Below are 21,156 nucleotides of genomic sequence, written 5' to 3' on the forward strand. Positions count from 1 at the left end.
TTTTTGTAAGTCGAGAACGTAAACAGAAACAAATTGTTTATTTTTGTAGTATTGATAATAGTTACAACCGAAATAACTATCGTTTAATGAAACATTTTGTGGATACAAGATATATTATCATTTTGAAAAAAAATAAGGTTACCCTCATCCCAACTCCCGGCTCAGGTAAAATTGAGGGCCACAGACTACTGACCGTAAATGACACATCAAAAATAATATCTTATATTTTAATATTTTAAGAACTAATTATTAAATACTAATACAAATTTTGTATGCCGGTATAGATTTTTCGTAAAAACAAAATCTGATAATACAAACCTCCACTCCGTGGAGGCCCATATGATCTTATTAGAATCGGACATGGTCGGAAAAAGTAGTATTCAGGAATTGATAAAAAGAAAATTCCGGTGACGTAATTTATATTTGACTTTAAGGAGATACTCCAATCCATAGTTAAAGCAAAGTTATTAGTTGTAAAACACATTAATATTTTTAATTAATTACTTTTTTATTCAACGCATAATTCACAAGATTTGATAATGTAGCATTCCAATTATTGAACATACACCATTTTTAAAAATTATTATACCAATATTAGCTCAATTTAGAAAGCGTTTCAAGAGTATTATAAGGGTCATTAGTTAAAAATTTTCATAATTAAGTATAGCATACCTTTAGCATAGTGGTTTATGTGCGTGGACGCGAACCCCGAGAGATGCAGGTTCGATTCGGGGTGTCTTACTTTTTTCAAAAAGATTTTTTCTATTGGTTATAATGTATTTTCACAATAGTATTGTTAATATCACAGCGATTACTAATTTTCTACAATATTGTAGAGCAGTTATTAGTTTATTTATAAACAAATTAATTGAATTAGCATTTTCTTGGCAGAATTCCATTTTACAAAATGATAACATAAATTGTATTAAAGTGTATTAAAAGATTTTTTAAATACGCATATTATGAATATATCCACGCGCGCAATTGTCCGCGAGGTCACAAGCTTAGATAATATACGTAAAGTCACAAGTGCTCTATAAGCGAAAGAACATACTTGAGTACCTACCTCGCGTCCGTAACTCGTGACGTAACTGTAAGGAACCGACGAATCACACCTAGAATGCACCATAGAACTTAAAGAAATAGATGAAACTAGGCATATGGTAGCCACATATGGGTTTATCTAACCGAGAAATCTTTGGCCTTTGACTATTCATAAGATTAGCAACAAAGTTTATAACCGTTCATTTTGTATAATTATATAATTTATATCTACCATATGATTACAATAATATACATCGTAAATTCCCTGCCAGGTAGTCAGAGAAGTAATTATATAAAAATATCGAAAATATAGACCACCACTCTACCTCGGTTTCATTGATTATGAAAAGGCTTTTCATTTTATCAAAAAATACCAAATTATAGACGTCTTTTAAAATGAAGAAATCTCTAGACGCTATAAAAACATCATTAATATCATGATGTAATAGCCAGTGTAAGACTTTGTAAGTAATCTTGCAGTACCCTATTCTTAAGAGTATACTTCAGTGAAACGGAAAATAATTTTCAACTATAGAGACGACGAAATTTCGAGCTGTGAACACGTAAATTTGTTTTATGATGGCGTCGGAGGAATCAATTTTTAAATCGTGTAAAGATGACTAAAAAACGTTACCCATTTACTTGAAAAATAAAACAATGCAATGAATATATTATTATTAGATACTAATAGAACAATAAACATAACATTAAATGGACGCATGTTGAATTTTTATGAGAAATTATGTTTTGTTCTGCACGCGTCGTTTGCACAATTTTCGCGTCGCGTAGTCACGGTCGTTTTAGACCGTGCCCCAGCTGAAGTATAGCCTTAAGGTTATCCGACAAGATGATACGATTTCACCCAAGTTATGACCTCTACTCTTAAAGATCTGTTCAGGTGACTCAACTGGGAGAACAGTGGAAACACCATTAGGTACTGGTGAATACCTCAGTCACTTGCACTGTACAGACGATATTGTTATCTTTGCGAACAACCCAGAAGACCATTAGAATCGAATATTAGAACTAGCAAATGAAAGCTACAAAATAAGTTTAAAGATAAATGTCTCGAAGACAAATGTAATGATAAACCGCTTTCAGAACCAAAAACGATCTTCATGAATTGCACTCAAAACAACTACGTCTTTCTTGGATAAGAAATTTCAATAATTGACATTATAAGTGTATGTAAGACGATATTGCTCTGGGAATATGACGGAAAGGCCACAAAAGAGACCAATATATAAGGAAGCAGACACCAGTACCCGATCTGATAGAGGTCGCTAAGTAGATGAAATGGAAAATAGATAAACAAATGCCATCATACAGTGGTATCCAAGGAGCACTTAACGACCACTGGGATGCCCTAAAACCATCTGGATAGACGAACTCATAAAGTTTGTTGGATGCACGTGGTAGCGATGAACTTTTACCGAGAAGATTAGAGGAAGTTAGGGAAGGTCTTCGTATAGAAACAGATTAACACTGGCTGATGATGATAATATATATAAATATATATGTATACGAATGAACTAATTTGAATAGTACCTAGTTTTACAAATGAATTATTGATTAGAACGTTTATTCTGTTTGTTTGCAAGAGAAACGGTCAATTTCAATTTACTAATTAAAATTGCTCGCTTCTCTGGAGAACTTCGTGCCTATAAGTTTTGTTCGGTATTAATTCTTCGAGTATTGGAAGTTGGAAATAATTATATTATATTATTCTTGCTTGGTTTTATGTTGAAGGTAACAAAATCATTCGAGAATGTCCGAGTGTTACATAGTTTACTATATACGTATCATTTGTTTAAATATTTTTGAACACTATATTCTGGTAATGTCATAGATACTAGTAATATTCGGATTACTCACATGTCTTTTCTTTAAATTTCTTTGTTTTTTTTTGAAGTCATACTTCTTTAGGCGCGTTTTGAAAATCAGATCAGAGTGTATTTTTGGCGTGTGACATGTAACATGTAACGAAGTACCGATTGTTCGGTTATCAGCCGAACGCACTACCTTTACGCCACAGTATGAAACTGCAATCGTGACGATTATACAGTATAATATTATAGTTTAGAATTGTTCCGTTGCCTAGGCAGCGAATTTATTATTGTCTGCCATTTGCAATTCCTTACGTAAACAAACGATTAAACGTCAGAGTGACAGTTGGTACTTTAAAAATAAAAACAACGAGAAACCATTCTATAATTTAGTAATATAAGTTAAAGTGTATAGAAATAAACCAACGGCGTTGCAATAAGCGGTCTTTTTTCTTGAGTGTGTAATTTAACAAGATAATTAAGAGCTAGTCAAAGAATCTAGTTTATCACAAGTTTTGTTTTTGTTTTGTTAGCCAAAGAAGTATAACTTATAACGCGCGTACATAAGTACACACACCGATTTTTTTATATACTATTTAAGAACGTAAGAATTCTTCTTTTGTGATAATTAAAACAATAAATATTTTTCACGTTTTTCTTGTCAATATAATAATTGATTATCTTTTCTGTTCAAAATTTTTATTGTATCTCACGTTCGAGGGTTGATTGAAAATCTTTTTATTCAAGTATAAATTTCCATACCTCCCACCAACATCACTTATTATAATAATATAGTAATATTATGTAATAACATGATCCATTTACTCTATCACAGAATATTCTTTGCTTGACCTTTTTGGTAACACCACTACAGTCAACACGATCGATCTACTATATTTATAGTTAAATTATTTTTAGTGGAGGTAAATAGTTAAGATTTGTAATAATTAATCATGGATAGAACTGTGCTATTTATTGTGTAATCAAAATCATAAATTTACAAATACTATATAAATAGTAATAATAAATCATTGAAGTACAATAATTTGTTTACAATCTCTATAGGGTATGTTATATTTTGTCTTTATAAAAACATACATAAATATATCACAAAAGACATGACTTCATAATGTTAATATTTTCTAAAATATTTTTTTTTATTAAACGAATATTTCACAAGATTTTGGAATGTCATATTCTTTTGTGTTACGTTCCCAAAACTTGTAAAATTTGTAAAGCGCGAATGTTTCTGAGGTATTTACAATTTACGTGTGATAATATTTTTAATTAATGTAAATACAAAAATCAAATCGATAGTTTCAAAGTTAAATTACCGTTCTTTCTCTTACCTCAAGCATAACCTGAGATTAATACATCAATTCGTCGGTTTAGATGTGCTAAAATTAAATTAAACCTTTCTCACTTAACTTGTTTATTCGGTTTATAAATTTTTGTATCAGAAGAAAATTGATAACGCCTGATAAGTTTTTAAACAATCCACTAGATTCAAGTACACGACGATTTATATTATGTTTATCTGAGCAAATCAAGTTGTTTATGCGATCGCGAGTCATAAGTATGGATTTATATAGTAAGCGCGTATAGAGAATAGAGGCAATGCCTGGAATATGGCAGAGTTCCAAAGGCTTGTTTTCATTTAGAATATTTTCAGGATAAATCACAAAACAATCACAACAAACAAAAACTTTTCATCAAGATTAAGGTGAAATTCAACGTTCCTTCATTAGCCTATGCCAAAATAAATATATTTACCCAAAATAAATATATTTAACCAATGTGTTTAATATTCAAATTAAAATGATTCAGTACCTCCATTTTTTTATCTTTTCAATATTATTTTAATAAACTTATTACCCAATGATAATTTTATTTAAAGTCGTATAGTTTTATATTTGAAAGATATTAACAGACCTTATAGTACACTATATAAGATACTGGCTTCTCATACTAGGGGGTATTGGTTCGATTCTCGGTGAGGTCAAAATAAGTATTTGTAATATTCTCAAACATGAGTGTTTCATTATTACTACTACACACATCGAATCAATTCAAGTTTGAACCCCGGGTTTGAAAAATTTACGTGTTGTCATTAACTATGCATTTGGACACAAGCCATGGACTCAATAGGTTGAGCATGTGGCTAATATCCATTCTCATTAAAAAAAAATAAGAAACTTTTTCGTGAGGTGACAAAGTCCATTTCCAACCATCAAAATATAACTAAGATTGACACCTGGATATGTTGAACTATTTAAAAGTCCTCCATAAACCTACCAAAAGTTAGCCCCACCCCCCCTTCACCTTATCACCACATATATTTTTTTAAATATTGCATAAATACATAAATAAGAAAATTAAAATTTCAACTTTAGTTTCAACAAGTGTTTTCAGAATTATGTATGTTAAATAGTCCTCACTTGGTAATTGATTATTGTAACTAAAATACTAACAAATTGGGAGGTATCGATGCAAAATACATTGTTCTCTTCTTAACTGTTAAATTAATTATAAGATTATTTTAATATGAGCATATTATATTGTATTGTAATAATATTGAAAGTAATTATATTCTTTGGAAAACTACATGTTTGCTAACAATGTATACTTTGTTATTACAACAAAATATAATATGAGAATTACGCAATATTTAAAAAAAAACATCAATAAAAAAAAGCTGAACAAGGCAATTTCTAAGTTGAAGTTAGTTTTTTTATGATGTGAGTATTCATAGTTTCTTGTGATGTTATTTTTACATAATATACAAATAATGTTAAATGGGAAAATAAGATACAATAATCATTAATTCGTATTATCTTATATTCGATGTAATTGATATGGGAATATTAAAATTCCTTCTACAGTAATGTAATACTATATTTGACAGATCTGAAATATTTTGACGTTTCGCGCAAAGGCGTAACGTTGTCGCAGATTGCCACGTACTATTTTGCTGGGTGAAATAATTTTTCACTTAGTGAATTTTGTCCTTTTTGTGAATGTGAATGAAAAACAAAATCTGCTAATAAAAACCTCTACTCCAGCGATACCCAACCTGAGGCCCGCGGGCCACATGCGGCCCTTTAAGCTTTTATGTGCGGCCCGAAACACATTTATTATCCGGAACATGATTTTTAATTTTGAAATAAACGCTTGGATACACATTACTTTTGTTTATAATTTTTAAAATCTCAAAAATGTTTTATAAAAAAGGGGGGGTTTCATGATTTTTTTCGTCACACCATTAGTGATGCGGCCCGGGTTACTTTACAAATATATGTATTCGGCCCGAAGAAAAAAAGGGTTGAGTATCAATGCTCTACTCTGTAGAGGCCCATGTGATCCATGTGGACATGGTCGAAAGAAAGAAAAAAAAAGTCTAGTAGTAGTTGTCAAAATCAAGTTATCTTAAGTATATTTAAAAAAAATGTGATAATTACATTTTTTTTTTGGTATTTCATTCATCTTTTTTTTCTAAATATTTGAATATTTTTTTCTTGCTGTGAATTTTGACCAACGCAATTTGCGATTAATTTCAACCGCCGAATTTCCAAATACGACTATAAATTGGTTAGGTAACACAACTGTGAATAATTATAACTACTCGTAAATTATAGCGGCCCTCTTAGTCCAGTGCTTAAGGTGTTGGCCTTTCACCCGGGGACCCCGAGTTCGACTTTGTGAGGTCAATATATATTTGTTTGATTTCTCAAAGCCTAGGTGTTTGTGATTGTTTCTCTTCTATTACTAAATACACAACTATATCACTATACTACTCTCATTGGGCCCCGTGGCCTATTTATAGTAGTGTTAATTAGAATATACCTAATATATATTTATATATGTAACATTTTAGAATAGAAAAAACACAATACTACAGCTTCACAGAGTCAACACAAACTTCAGAGACACAAAACATTTCTCGAATAGTAGAAGCTGATGAAAATAGTATTGATGTGGAAATAATTTTAATTGAGAGTTTCGTCATAATGTCTTAGTTTCATTTTATTTAGGATAGTTATTAAATGTCTTTCGACCTATTTATAGTCGGCATCACGTTATTAGCTATAGACACATTAGATTGCTGTACTGCTTGTAAATTAAAGGTAAATATGCGGGAAACCTTTGCTTTTAAATTAATCCATTGGAAAAAATCATCCTAGTTTTGGATCGACCCATAAATAACAAAAGAGGCTGGATAACCGGGAGTCAAACTTTTATTTTTAATTAGATGCGGCTTAGTTTAAAATGTCGACGGCGGGGGAGCTTTTGGCGGGCGGTTCGATTAATTTCCCGCCATAATTAATCAAACTGTCATGGCGGCTTCTTTGCGCAAACCCTTCCTTCTCTAGGTGCTGCCGGTTTTTCGGCGGCCGCGGAAAGTCCCTTTTAACCCTTCACCGGTAATTGATTACTTCCCGGGAATAACCCCATTAATTTTTTGGATAGGTCGACATTCATAATATTTCTTACTTAGTTTTAGGAATAATTGGGTAAAAGGAATTACCTTAACTATTATTTAATATAATCTAAACATAAGCTGGTATATTTAAGAAACAGTAAAGTGATTATTTATAAATATTAGACGAAATAATTTAAAACTTAAAATATTAAAAAAGCAGTTTTTTTTATAACCATAAACTTAGTTTATAATAATGAAAAACATCAATTTATTTATTATTCTATTTATAGCCTTTTAAGTATTTCTTTACTTTTTATTTCATGCAAATGTATTAAAGATAATAATTTGAAATGATATTATTATTAAGATTTATTAACAATAATTGAAGGCATTAAAGGAATACAGGTGAATGACTAATAAATAAAACATGAGTTAGGACCAGCTATTTACCTACTTATTTATGCATGGAAAAAATATTCACACTTGCTTTATACACAAAGTTATAAATATTTTATTTCTAACATTAGATTATACTTCATAAACTCATATCATCATATAGTTATTGGTACTTTTCGGTTATGAGGAATACAGCAACACATTTTTAAAATAGCCGATATACTGGATTATTTGTTAGGTTAACCTAACCCAACCTAACCTAACCTAAACTAACCCAAACTAACAAATAATCCAGTATATTGCGTATTTTCAAAATGTGTTTTCCGCAGTATTCCTCATAACCGAACAGTACCTAGTTATTTTCATAGCAACGTTTCCAATTTTACTATTTTTTCCCGATATATGCCGAATTTAACAAAAAAAGAATAAGAAAACGTAAGATATACCAATATTTCTTCTGGGAATAGTAATTATGGATCATTTTAGAACAATAATAATTTATTTTCAGAATGTAAAATTTTCAATTGCATATTTATTTTAACATTGAACTCGATTGACAAAAATCAGTTACCTATGTGCATAGGTTAAATAATAAATCTCATGAAGATTTATCCAATGCTCGTTAGTTTCTTTTAGTTACTTGCTATAATAATTATATTCATATATATATATATATATATATATTATGTACGTAATTAAACATTTCCACTCGTCAACAGTGGTATTTAGAAAACTGACGTTAGTATAAATATTATTCCTAATTTTTTCATGCAGAACAAAAGCCTAATTCCTCTAGATCCTGGGCCGCTGTCGTCCATGTTGAAGATCAACCATCATATCGACCAACATCTTTAATAATTATGTAGTCTTCACTCCAATGGAATTCTTTGTATTCAGTTTTGCATACTTATTATCCTACATGCTCCACTATAAACCAACCAAAAATGGGTCTTAATAATATTTTACTGCGACGTTCATAGCACAACTTTGGTAGGCGGCTGTCGTTGTTCACGACGCAGTATATATACGACAGGGTATATTATATACACCATGAGCAGTCGAAGCAAAATTATGTATACGTACGAAAATGAAGAATAAAACGTTTTATTGTGATGATTGAGTCTAAGTATATTAAAGTCAAGCTTAAGAAAGGATCCTACGGCTTATGATTAAATTATATGTCTTTTCAGATTAATTTGTAGCATACTACACACTTGGGCCCTGTAATTCATTTACAACACTGAATTAAAACTGACAAGCATTAGTGTTACATGTGTGAAAAAAATTATACAGTATAATATAATACATATAAATATATATATAGTAAAAAACATTTGGTTCAATAATAAAATCACAACCAGTCACAGTGAACCCAGTAAGGCATCAATCCGCTCAAAAGTCTACAGTTTAGCCCAGTGTGTGTCTAAAACTCCTTTAAGAAAAGCATATATTTTGAAATTTTACATTACTGTTAATGGTCCTACCAAACCACAACCACCTCGCACCACATCCGGTCTTAATCGGGTGTATCACAGGACTTATTTGGATATGAAGCATCATTATTTTAAGATTGGAAATGTCACAGGTACAGTTACCCAAGACGTCGCCATACACTCATAACATGCTTTGTATAATTTCACAAAACTTTAAGTTAAGAGTACTAGTAAGGTACTCATAGGAGAGATTAGCACGTAGGGGAGAATTTAAAAAAAATGCAATTAATAAAAAAGGCTAACATGAATGCTATCATTAGGTACTTAGGTTAATACTTTGGACGCTGAAGACGCACCCAGCGCGTAATGACCAGGCGGCCGATCGATGTAATTAACGTGCATTTTACAGGTGGTAATTAAAAAATCATTATCTAGTTAGCAGCTAATGAGATACGAATGAGATACAAAATTTCCGATAAGCATTAACTCTTTAATTGTGTTAACTGTCAATAATTCATGGTGGGAATGCATTGTATTATTAATTTTAGTAAAATGCAAACTACCTATTAATATTTAGGATTTCTTGTTTATCCGACTTTATAGAAAATGTATGATTTTAATTTTTTGAAAGATTTTAAATGAATAATTATTTAAATATAAATGGTTGCTAAAAGAAGATGAATTGTTTCCATTTTTGGCATAAGCAAAGTTGAAAATGTCCCTCTAAGGTGGACGAAACCGGTCCAATTATATAATGAAAAAGTGGAATTTGTACAATAAAATTTATTTTTTTATTACAATTGCAAATCAGCAATAACTATTTATGATCGAAATTCGGAATTTCATACCGCGTCCTGACTATAATCAAGACAAAATATATTATCTCCATTTTTTTTACATAGGTACAATAATAGATTCAATGTTGCCAACATAGAGAACATTATTGATTATATTCTTACTAATTATACCAAACTAAAATATTTGAAATCGATGTCAAGATTTTGATTTTATACAAAGTATATGAAAATGATGAGCAAAATCATGGCCGACGTCCGATATCAGATATGAGACAGAAAGAGAAATACCATATTTTTTTGAATATTTTGCGCCTTATTATTCTTCTTTTTGTGTCGTCTTTTATAAAAGGCTAGCAACCAAATGGTAATAAATCTCTTTGTCATATTTCAGTCTTACTTACTCACTTAGAAGTATAGAGGTTTCGTAGTTAGGATAATCTACTTCTTCCTACATCTCTAGTGCTCCTACGTTTCCTTGCATTATTAGCTGGAGTAAAGCATATTTTTATTGCGGAAAATATTGTTGAAGTAATTGGCCTTTCTATAATTTTAGTTTTAATAAGTTCTCGCTTATTGGCTCACCTCAATATCGACTTTTCCAAGTTAAAAGGGCGTTAGTGACAAATTGCTACTATTCAGGAGAGCACAAGAGTGAAAAAAATCATGTTAATGACTTGTTTCGTTTCTTTACAAATTTCTTTATTAGTATTGGATTTTTCTTTTCTTTCTTTTAATGTAGAATAATATTGTTTTGGAGTATGTAGTGTTAATTTATTTATTTATTTATTTATTTATTTATTTGCAATTAGAATTTTCAAATCACTTAATTTCTTTTGACTTTCCAAGAAAAAATACAAAGTTCATAAAGAAAACGCCGAATTGCTTTTTTTCATTATTTTATGTTTCATTTCATGTTTTTGAAGTTATACTTCTTTTGGCGCGTTTGGGAAATCAAATCAGAATGAATTTTTGGCGTGTGACATGTAACACATCATTTATTTTTTCACACGAATAAAAACGCACTCGATTGGATTCGAACCACCGATTGTTCAGTTATCAGCCGAACGCACTACCTTTACGCCACAGTATTAAACTGCAATCGTGACGATTATACAGTATAATATTGTAGTTTAGAATTGTTAAGTTGCCTAGGCAGCTAATTTATTATTGTCGGCCATTTGCAATTCCTTACGTAAACAAACGATTAAACGTCAGACAGTTAGTACTTTAAAAATAAAAACTACAAGAAACCATTATATAATTTAGTAATATAAGTTAAAGTGTATATAAATAAACCAACGGCGTTCCAATAAGCGGTCCTTTTTCTTGAGTGTGTAATTTAACAAGATAATTAAGAGCTATTCAAAGAATCTAATTTATCACAAGTTTTGTTTTTATTTTGTTACGCCAAAGAAGTATAACTTCTAACGCGCGTACATAAGTACACACACCGATTTTTTTGTTTTTATTATAATCATTTTAATTTTGGTACGTTACATTAGTGGTAGGTACGTTAATTCTTATTGGCTTTCTGTAGGGTTATCACTTACGCCCAAATTGGAAAATTGTAACTGCTTTGCAATCATCTACGAAGAACGCCCTTTTGCCAGATATTTTTATTGTAAACCTAACCTCATATTTAACTCAAGTTAAAATAACCAAAATGTTACTTACGCCCTTTTGGCTTGAAGAACTCGATATCATCTCAGGAAATCGTCCTAGTATGTAAATACAGACACTTTATTGGAACATATGTTATTTAAAAATATCTTTCTATCAAAAGTATTTGTGTCGTTTCAATGTCGACTTTATGAAAAGCGTTATATTTATAGGTGTGTGAAGGGTTCGAAATGATGCCTCACGCAGTGTTATTAATAGCCAAAAGACATTTGATTTGACAGCTCTGTGGGCAAGAACACAGCGGGAAAACACCTCGACTGCTACAATATAGCAGCTATTATTAATCACAGTGATATCTTTATAGCAACGCTTGTCACTGCCACATTGATTATGATTATAAACATAGAAATAATGTGGCGCTGCCTGTCACAGTTGTGATGTATGATAATCGACATCGGTGTTGCCTACAAATAAACTGGTAAATTAATTAAGAGGGAATAAACTAAGAAAAGATTTATCGACAGGTTTATTTTAGTGTCTCTTTTCTTGTTCCTTTTCAACATTTTTGGCGTTTACTGGTTGGTAATTTATTATCATATTATTATAGTAAAATCACTATAATATCCATAATAGTTCACGGACAATTGACTGCAGACAATATGATATTCTACTTCTAGGGTATTTCGTTTACTTTATTGTTTACCGGGTAAAAAGAACAATCAATTAGCGTATCCAACAATTAGTAGTTTACTTACTAATAACAAAGTATTTTTTTCTAATTTATATAGATTATTTGTGACGACATACGTATTGCGTTTCTACATATTCAAAGTAAGTAAGTAAATTCAATGATGCCAAAAGATAAAACCTGATATATAACCAATATATATGTAAAAAACACTATTTTTTTCAAATTCCTATACTTATACCTATTATGTACACATTATAATTATTATGTTTGTTATTTCTGAGATACCAGTTATAAATTATTTTCTTTTTTTTTAATTTATCTTATAAGGTATAAAAAAAATGAAAACTTCATTATAAATTATATGGTTATATTATAAAATAACTAAATTCAGCTAATAACAGCATATAATTATTAATTTGTATTGATATACCTACCTATATTGTTTTAAACGAATATTCTATCATAAAAATATATTATTTCTTCTCTATGAAATGCATCGTTAATTACTATACCTACCCAAATTAAAGAAGGTAGGATTTCACAATTTCATTTTTCTATTGTGAATTATTTTGCACGCAAAATAACTGAGAAAAATAGTTAATGAACGCATCGACCAACTAAAGTAAAGTTTGCTAGTAAAAAATTGTCATAAAAACACTTTATTCAAACTTACACTACTTCTCATTCATTTTCATTTTTATCATTTTTATGTGTAATGGCAGCGCTATCGGGAAAATTGCGAAATTTACTTATATCTAATTTAATTAGTAGACCAGGTGTAATTTTTTTACTTATTCAAATATATCTAGATATATATAATAGGCATGGCCCCCACAAAGGGGGGGCTGACAGGGCTCTAGCCTGGGGGCCCGGGCTCAGAAAGGTCCCGGCGTGGCGAATCGACCACATCACAAATTCGCTCGAATAGTAAAAAAAAGTTATTTATTCATTTACAATATTAGTATTATTTAAAATTATGTGGTTGTACGATACGATTTTTGTTTATGCATCGATACTCGACAACTCCATAATTCAAATACATGAATTTAAATATACAAAAAACACTACATATGGGTACACATTAATTTTACCGCGTACACCATTTGGAAAACGCTAATGTAGAGCGTCACACTGCCTTTATCTTTAGCGATATGTAGGGGGGCGTCTAAGATCCTAGCCTGGGGGCCCGCTTCAGGATGTGGGGGCCATGATAATAGGAGACACTGAAATCCATATTACTAAAATGTCCCTCGGTATTTGTATTGTCAGTATTGCATTAAAGTATTTCTGGCCATTTTGTATCTCTTGGGTTGTAGCGTATTATTGAATTAGAGCGATATGTCCAGCCTATTGTCACCTAATTTTTCTGATTTTGGGCGTTTTTTCACCTCTCTTGTATTAATAAATGTTTTTTCACATATGTTACCAATGGAAACAAAAATTGGGTGAACATTTAAAAATGTTACAAAACGTGTGGTATATTCACACATAAATAATAATAAGTAGCGAAAATGTTCGTTGATGAAAAATTAGTATATCTAATTGTTCAGGTTTGCTGAAAAAGCAGAAAAATCAAATATGTCATACAGTTCTAAATATATTGGCATTATGTGGCAATATTTTTATCAAATATTTCTAAAATTTAACTTCACATGCAATAATACCCAGAGCTTCTAAAGCTATAGAAAATATAAAAGATTTAAAACCAAATATTTTTTATTAAAAATAAAGCAATCGAAAATAATACTGCAACACTCCGATGAATGATACAATGAATTCTTTTAGAATGGCCGCAATCAGCAGTAATCACGTAATCTTAGCACCAATAAAATCCCGTAGCCTTTGCGGGTTAACCTTTTAAATATTTGATTTTTACGGCGCCCAGTGCTGATTTACCCGCCGGTTAAGTGACCCGAAACCTCACAAAAGGTTGGGAATCAAATATTTATTTGTACAAGAGAAACAGAAAAAGATTTTCAGTACACGGATGTTACGATTTAGCGCTTTGGCCTGAACAAATCAATCGAACTATCTAAATATACCACCTGGGGTTCAGAACAATTGATTCAACGTGCCATACGCAGAAACGGTACAAGCAAAAGGTACTTTCTTCAATTCGGATCAAAACAGGTTCTATTGCAAACTTTGGTTTTTAAACCGACGCAAAACAAATTTTTATGCATCCTGTTGATGTGTGCAGTGTATCCCAAACTGTCGAAATCTATGTACCCCTTCTGTAATTTTCGTAACATTTTTTCGTCAAAAAAATGCATATATCCTTTAATAACAATCAAAATATATTTATTTTTTCCTTTTTTAATACATTAACAAAATAATAATGAACGAAAAATAAAATTCATTCATAATCTAATATATAAAAATCAATATTTGTTTGTTTGTTTGTTTGTTCGTATTTTATGCGCTGCCATACCGTTCATCCGATTGCGATAAAACTTTGTCAACTTATTGCTTGCACTTTCGCGAAGAGTATAGGCTATATCTTATAATATAGACAGACAGGCAGACATTCATTTTTATATAAATTATATCTGTCTGTCTGCCTGTCCCGTATGCGTTCTTATGCCATTTATCCGATTGCGATGAAATTTTGGTAAGTGGCTGTATGCACACCTGCAAAGGTTTCCGAATTAGAAAAATCGTCATTTTCTTCTTCTTCTTCATTCTATTTTTTTTTTATTCGTATGGTTCCTATACCATTCTTCCGATTGCCACAAAACTTTCGTCAGTTGTTGTACGCACACCAACAAAGGTTTTGAAAATTAGAAAAACTATCTTCTCCTTCTTCATCATCAATATATCTTCTTTTATTCGTATGGTTCCTACACCATTCATCCGATTGCGATGAAACCTTCGTCAGTTGTTGGTCCCTATACTATTCATCCGATTGCGATGAAACTTTCGTCAGTGGTTATGCCAACATCCGCAAAGGTTTCTGAATTAATATAAACATCTTCTTCTTCTATTCGTATGCGTTCCTATACCATTCATCCGATTGCAATTAAATGTTGATCAAGTGTTGTGCTCACGCCCGCAAAGGTTTCTGAATTGATACAACTATTTTCTTCTTCTTTTTCTTCTATTCGTATGCGTTCTTATACCATTCATCCGATTGCGATGAAATTTTGACCAGTTGTTATGCGCACGCCCGCAAAGGTTTCTGAATTAGAACAACCATTTTTTTCTTCTTCTATTCGTATGCGTTCTTATACGATTCACTCGATTGCGATGAAAATTTGACCAGTTGTTGTGCGCACGCCCGCAAAGATTTCTGAATTAGTATAACCATCTTCTTCATATTCTATTCGTATGCGTTCCTATACCATTCATCCGATTGCAATGAAACTTTAGTGATTTGTCGTGCGCATGCCCACAAAGATTTCTGAATTAGAAAATTATCTTCTTCTTCTATTCGTATGCGTTCCTATACCATTCATCCGATTGCGATGAAACTTTTGTCAGTTTCTGTGCGCATACCTGCAAAGGTTTCAAAATTAGTATTATATAAAATAAAAAGTTTGTTGTTTGTTTGTTCCATCCAATTTTGATTTTTTTTACTACATATTAGTAAAATTAATAACGTTTGCATATTTTGGAATCGATTTTAATTTAGTTTTCTTTTGTTTGACCTTTACTCCTATTAGAATTATTTTCATATTGCCATATTGTATGACACAGATATTTTAATATTAAAAAAATAATTACCTCTTATTATTTTTTAAATATCTAAGATAAATATAACCACGAAACGACCCTGTGCGAAGCCGGGTACTTCACCTAGTAATATATAAATAAAACAAATAGAAGTTATATTATAAATAACATTCATTATATTCAATGAGAAGGATGAATCATTTATGGTTGAGACAGATCATCATAATTTGGTTCCCTGGTTGTTAATTTGCACATCCAAACGCCCGTTCCTTTTTTTTTTACTTAATGTCTACAAATACTGAAAAAGCAATTTCACGTAGGTATGAAGTTGGAAAAGGCATTTCAGGACTTTCTCTGTTAAAACTGGATACACATGTTGCATTTGCAACCAGTATGATGTTAAAGTACACTCCTTATATTTATTTTTCAAGAAGCCGTCTGAAACTAATTCCAACAATTGCTCTTCTTCCGCATGCGATAAACCTTTAGGATGGGTGTTGTATTGATGTCGTATTAATGTTTGTTGCACCAGACACAGCCAAACCAACGCGTACCCCCACCAAACTTTTCCAGTACCCCTGAGGGTACGCGTACCACACTTTACCACCACAATGGTATATTGAATGCCTTCGATTGAGCTGTCAAATAGAACAGTGACATCGGCGTCTATCTTGGTATATAATCTAGGCCAAAGTAACTAGAATACGTCAACATTGAATCGTCCACATTGGAAACAGTAGGTAATAGTAAAATTGTAGTACCAACAATAGTAATGAGGATTTATATAACCATAATTGAAAATTACAATTGCTTAATGTTTTGTAAATCGTTTGTTACAGATACGGAGACATGGTGCCGGGGACCATCGCGGGGAAGATAGTGGGAGGCGTGTGCTCGCTTAGCGGAGTGCTTGTGATCGCCCTTCCTGTGCCTGTCATCGTCAGTAACTTCAGTAGGATCTATCATCAGAATCAAAGAGCAGACAAGAGGAAAGCGCAGAGGGTAAGTCAATTATTGAATAAACAACGCTCTTTTAGTCGCGATACTGTTTTTTTTATACACAGTGCCTTGGGGCAGCAGGTTATATGAAAGTATGGTGAAGCAGGCAGGTTATATAAAAAAAAGTATGGTGAGGCAGTCTGGTAATCAATTTGCGGCAAAATTAACGTTAACATTGTTAATTATATGGGTACGTTATAATAGCCAAAGTAAATCCTCCGTGATGCCCTGCATTTTTATATCTAGTCGCTATTTCTCGTAAGTCGTCGGTTATTGTTGGCCTGCTTCATTCAGTTGTATAAGAAAGCCGATTCTTTGCTCATCTATGTATTTAATACCTCTATGCACAGTACCTAACCTGTGTCCCAAACTATCATATATATTTTAACGTGTTAAATTATATTAAATTCATATATGAATATTACTGACTTGGTATAAATTCGAATAATTATATAAGTATGCAATTAAACATATTTTTACGTTAACGTGTATTGAAATCGTTTTCATTTTTTTATATAATTGATATAGAAATATTATCAATTATCCTCTTCTTCCTAGGTTTGTCACATTAAATAATATGCTGATTTAAAGAACCATGCAACGTGGTCTTATTTTTAACTTACTTGAAAATAGTCTCAATATAATAAAAGTAAGTATATTATTGAGTTGAATTAAACAATATATACAAAATAATTAAGTTTAAAGTATCCACGAAGCCCTACAAAATTTCCTTATATAAAATTTACAATGGTAATTAATTGAACGTATTTTAAAATATAGAATTAATGAATATTCAATTTCTCACTAGTCACTATGTTTCATGGAATCATTATTAATCTAATCTACTAATTCATAATAATATACGTCATGTGTATTATAATATTATAGTATGCAGTTATCTTTTCAAGCCCACTGTAAGTGAAATAGGTAGCGACAAAGTGTGCCTGAGTTTCTGTTTCAAATCATTTACTGACTTTGCATCGTGAGTAATCCAGGACATGGACCTAATAGGTTCTACGAATTATATTTTTTGCCATAGAAACAATTTTCCTTTCAAATCGAGCTAGATGACTTAGAAATAAATATCTTTCATAGATTAAAAAAAATAATACTATTAACAGAAATTTTCATGAAAATTAATTGATACGACATTTGTACAATTTCGTAGAGATCGATTCATCTTTCGTAATAACATGACAATTATCTGAATCTCTAACATTTAAAACTATCTTAAATAACTAAAAAAATCAAATATTCATAAAACCAATTCATCTTGCAATCGCTTTGCTACTTTGATTACTAGGACAATTCCTTTCGAATTCTAAAAAAATACAATCATATTAATAAATTATTGATTATTTTATACTCCATATATACATATACTAGAGCCTACGTATGCCCATCAAAGGAAACATTAGGTAGCTAAAATCGATACCTTTGGAGTACCTAGTACTAAATATATTTTCAAATAATAGCACACAGTTGTTATTCTCAGTAGGTAATAAAATATAATATTTTTAACAAAATGTAGAAAAAAGTTTCCAGAGACAATTTAACAAATTAAATTTTGGTGGCTTGGAATAAATTAATTTAATAATATGATTTATCAATGGGTCAACGGATATAAGCCAAGCATTATTATGAACTATATTTTAACATACCTACCAGCTTATTGAACCTGGATTTTTATTTATTGTCTAATACTTACAGGCTTTCGTGGCTCATAAATAAGTACTTATATCTACTTATTTTTCCGATTGTACACTGAGTTAAAAAATATAATCGGTTTAACTTTACCTACTTTTAGCATTTCTCTTTGGAATGCAGCTCCAATTAGTACTGTAAATAGTAATTTAATTTACATTAAGCTTTCGTCTACCATTCCACAAGAGTTTTTGCATTTTTTTTTAAATATTTAATGATGAGCTTCTAAAATAGTTCATAATTAAAAGATTATTCATTTCAGTAATGCGTTTTATACTGAATTAATAATATATGAAACGTATACAATTTTAAACAGTACTAAATATTTAAAGATTAAAGAGAAACCCCCTGATGAGTACAATATATTATTATGTTAATAAATAACTAAAGCATGCCCTAAGTATGCACAAGTAAGTGTAATTATTCGTTATCACCTTCAGAGTTACTCATTTGAACGGCATTTACATGATCTGTCAGCTAAACAACGACCAATTTCTAACTAAGCCCTCAAAGCATAGGGTTTTCAAAGTCCAAATGTCATGAAACCGTTTAAATAAATCAATTGCGTGACTATAATAAGAGTTATACATTTGTTCTTTCACTCGTTTGCCTATGTTGATTTTGTACCATAATCAAGTCAATAATATCTGTGAAAGGCGTAATACTTTAAGACTATAATGTAACTTTGTAGATTTTATTATCGCTATAAAATGAATCAATAATGCGTCAATTACATTGAGCTACTCTACGAGCTGCTTGCTGGCGAATTTGCAATATGCCTGTAAAGTTACCCAGTGTCATCATCGAACAAGCTAACAAGCAGATTGTAAACAATCTACCGAGAAAAGTTGAAATCCGGTCAACTTTACACGCTACACACCGGCGTGTGGGCCTACTGCGTCTGCGCAGTAGAGCGCAGTAGCAACCTCCCGGTAGAAAAACTGTCAAAATAGTCGCTGGCTTGTGGCTTCTCAGCGAATGGAAAGTGTTGTGTGTCATCATCACAATCGCAGTAGCTGAATCGCCCGCTTTTAAATTCGCCAACAAACAGCTCGTAAAGTAGCTCAATGTAATTGACGCATAACTCAATTTATAGTTATTTAATTTCAAAAAAATAGCGTAAACGTTTTTATATATTGAGTAAGTATAATCATATGGAAGATTTAAATACTTGTCGCATCAATCCCCGAGTCCTATATAGAAGAATAATTGTTAAATTATGTTTTAAATATCTAAAAAGCGGCAAATGACAAGAAATACATTTAAAAAATAGCGTACATTTGATATACTAGTAAGTGTTATGTAATATCTATTTTTAATTTAATCAGTTAAAAAATAAAAAGTTGGTAAATTCTTTTGCAGTCCGATATTCATATTATATCAATCGATTTTTTTTTTAAATGATATATTAATTTTAGTACTGGTAAATTCTCTCCTACGCATCTATTCCATACACAAGACTGCTATCGGCAGCTATCGAGGATAGTTTTTTTATATGTTTGTATGGTTGTTACAATGTTATTAGCCATCTAAACAGTCAAAACTGTCTATCTCGCTCTAAAATTTAGCACACCCAAGTGAGGTGATGTTAAAACATAGAACTTATTTTAACAATTACAACTAACTTATTGTAATTGTTACAATAAGTGCTAATACTTCGATACAAAAATATGAAAAATTATCCTCGATAGCTGTCGATAGCGTCCGATAGCAGTCTTGTGTATAGAATAGATGTGCAGGATCAAGAATCGTTGTTGCAGTGAATTTGCAGAGAAAAAAACCGTTTTTAAATATTCAAAAACTACATCTCACATAAACGCTTATTTCGTTATTTAAATGACAACTTTATTTTCTTAAGAGGCTTTGGCGTCGCACTTCCTCCATGATGGCAACCTGAAAGACGAAGCTAAGTAATGTAACTTTTTTGAGGGAAGCTTTTCAGTTATTAGCGCTTCCGCCGTACTTAAGGTGCGTTAAGTAAAGGAAGCAATTAAGAATTAAGCTTACGCGGAATTTCTCCGCAAAGATAGTGTGCTTTATTATTATACTGGTATTATAAAAATGTCGTGAAAGTATTTTTAGATAATTAAACGCTGTAATAAGTTTGCGGTTGAAACGTTTTGTTGTCTAGCAAAAGTCTAGCTAAACCTTATTACCTCCCTACCTACATATAATATAAACGGCAATACTGTAGATAGCCGTTCAACGGAGGCTTGCAAATTCAACAAAAATCATTATTTTATTATTTGTAATTATGCCTCACGAGAATTTAATACCTATACCGTATATTATAAAATATTGGTTGACGTTCTGTACCTACTAACGATCGGTTCATCTAGCTTAAAATTTTGTTTATTGCCTAAAATTCAATGTTGAGCTTGATCAATCAATGCATGTAATTATTTTAAATATTAAAAGAGTCAATCAGATATGTGCAGCATAATATATCAATTGAAGATACAAATAAAAATCGTAAATTATTATAATGTAATCAATTATAAATAAAGCATAATAAGAGCCCTCACTAATAAGAAAATACTATACGTCATATGCA

General features: G+C 31.1%; 1 protein-coding gene across 36 annotated transcripts in view; it reads left to right on the top strand.

The window, feature by feature from the left end:
• The window catches only part of Shal (Potassium voltage-gated channel protein Shal), a 148,419-nt gene that overhangs the window by 61,047 nt on the left and 66,216 nt on the right, over nucleotides 1–21,156 (top strand). For all 36 annotated transcript variants that reach the window (XR_015071551.1, XR_015071549.1, XR_015071548.1 and 33 more), the window contains exon 3: nucleotides 16,739–16,901. Coding sequence is in view for 20 of the 36 variants with exons in the window: in XM_085954937.1 (XP_085811063.1) it covers nucleotides 16,739–16,901 (163 nt within the window). In the remaining 16 variants the exon portion in view is untranslated. The remainder of the gene's footprint in view (nucleotides 1–16,738; nucleotides 16,902–21,156) is intronic.

Source organism: Rhyacophila brunnea, unplaced genomic scaffold (genome assembly GCF_057557595.1).
Source record: "Rhyacophila brunnea isolate RB1 unplaced genomic scaffold, BYU_Rbru_1.0 scaffold_4, whole genome shotgun sequence".
Classification (NCBI taxonomy): domain Eukaryota; kingdom Metazoa; phylum Arthropoda; class Insecta; order Trichoptera; family Rhyacophilidae; genus Rhyacophila; species Rhyacophila brunnea.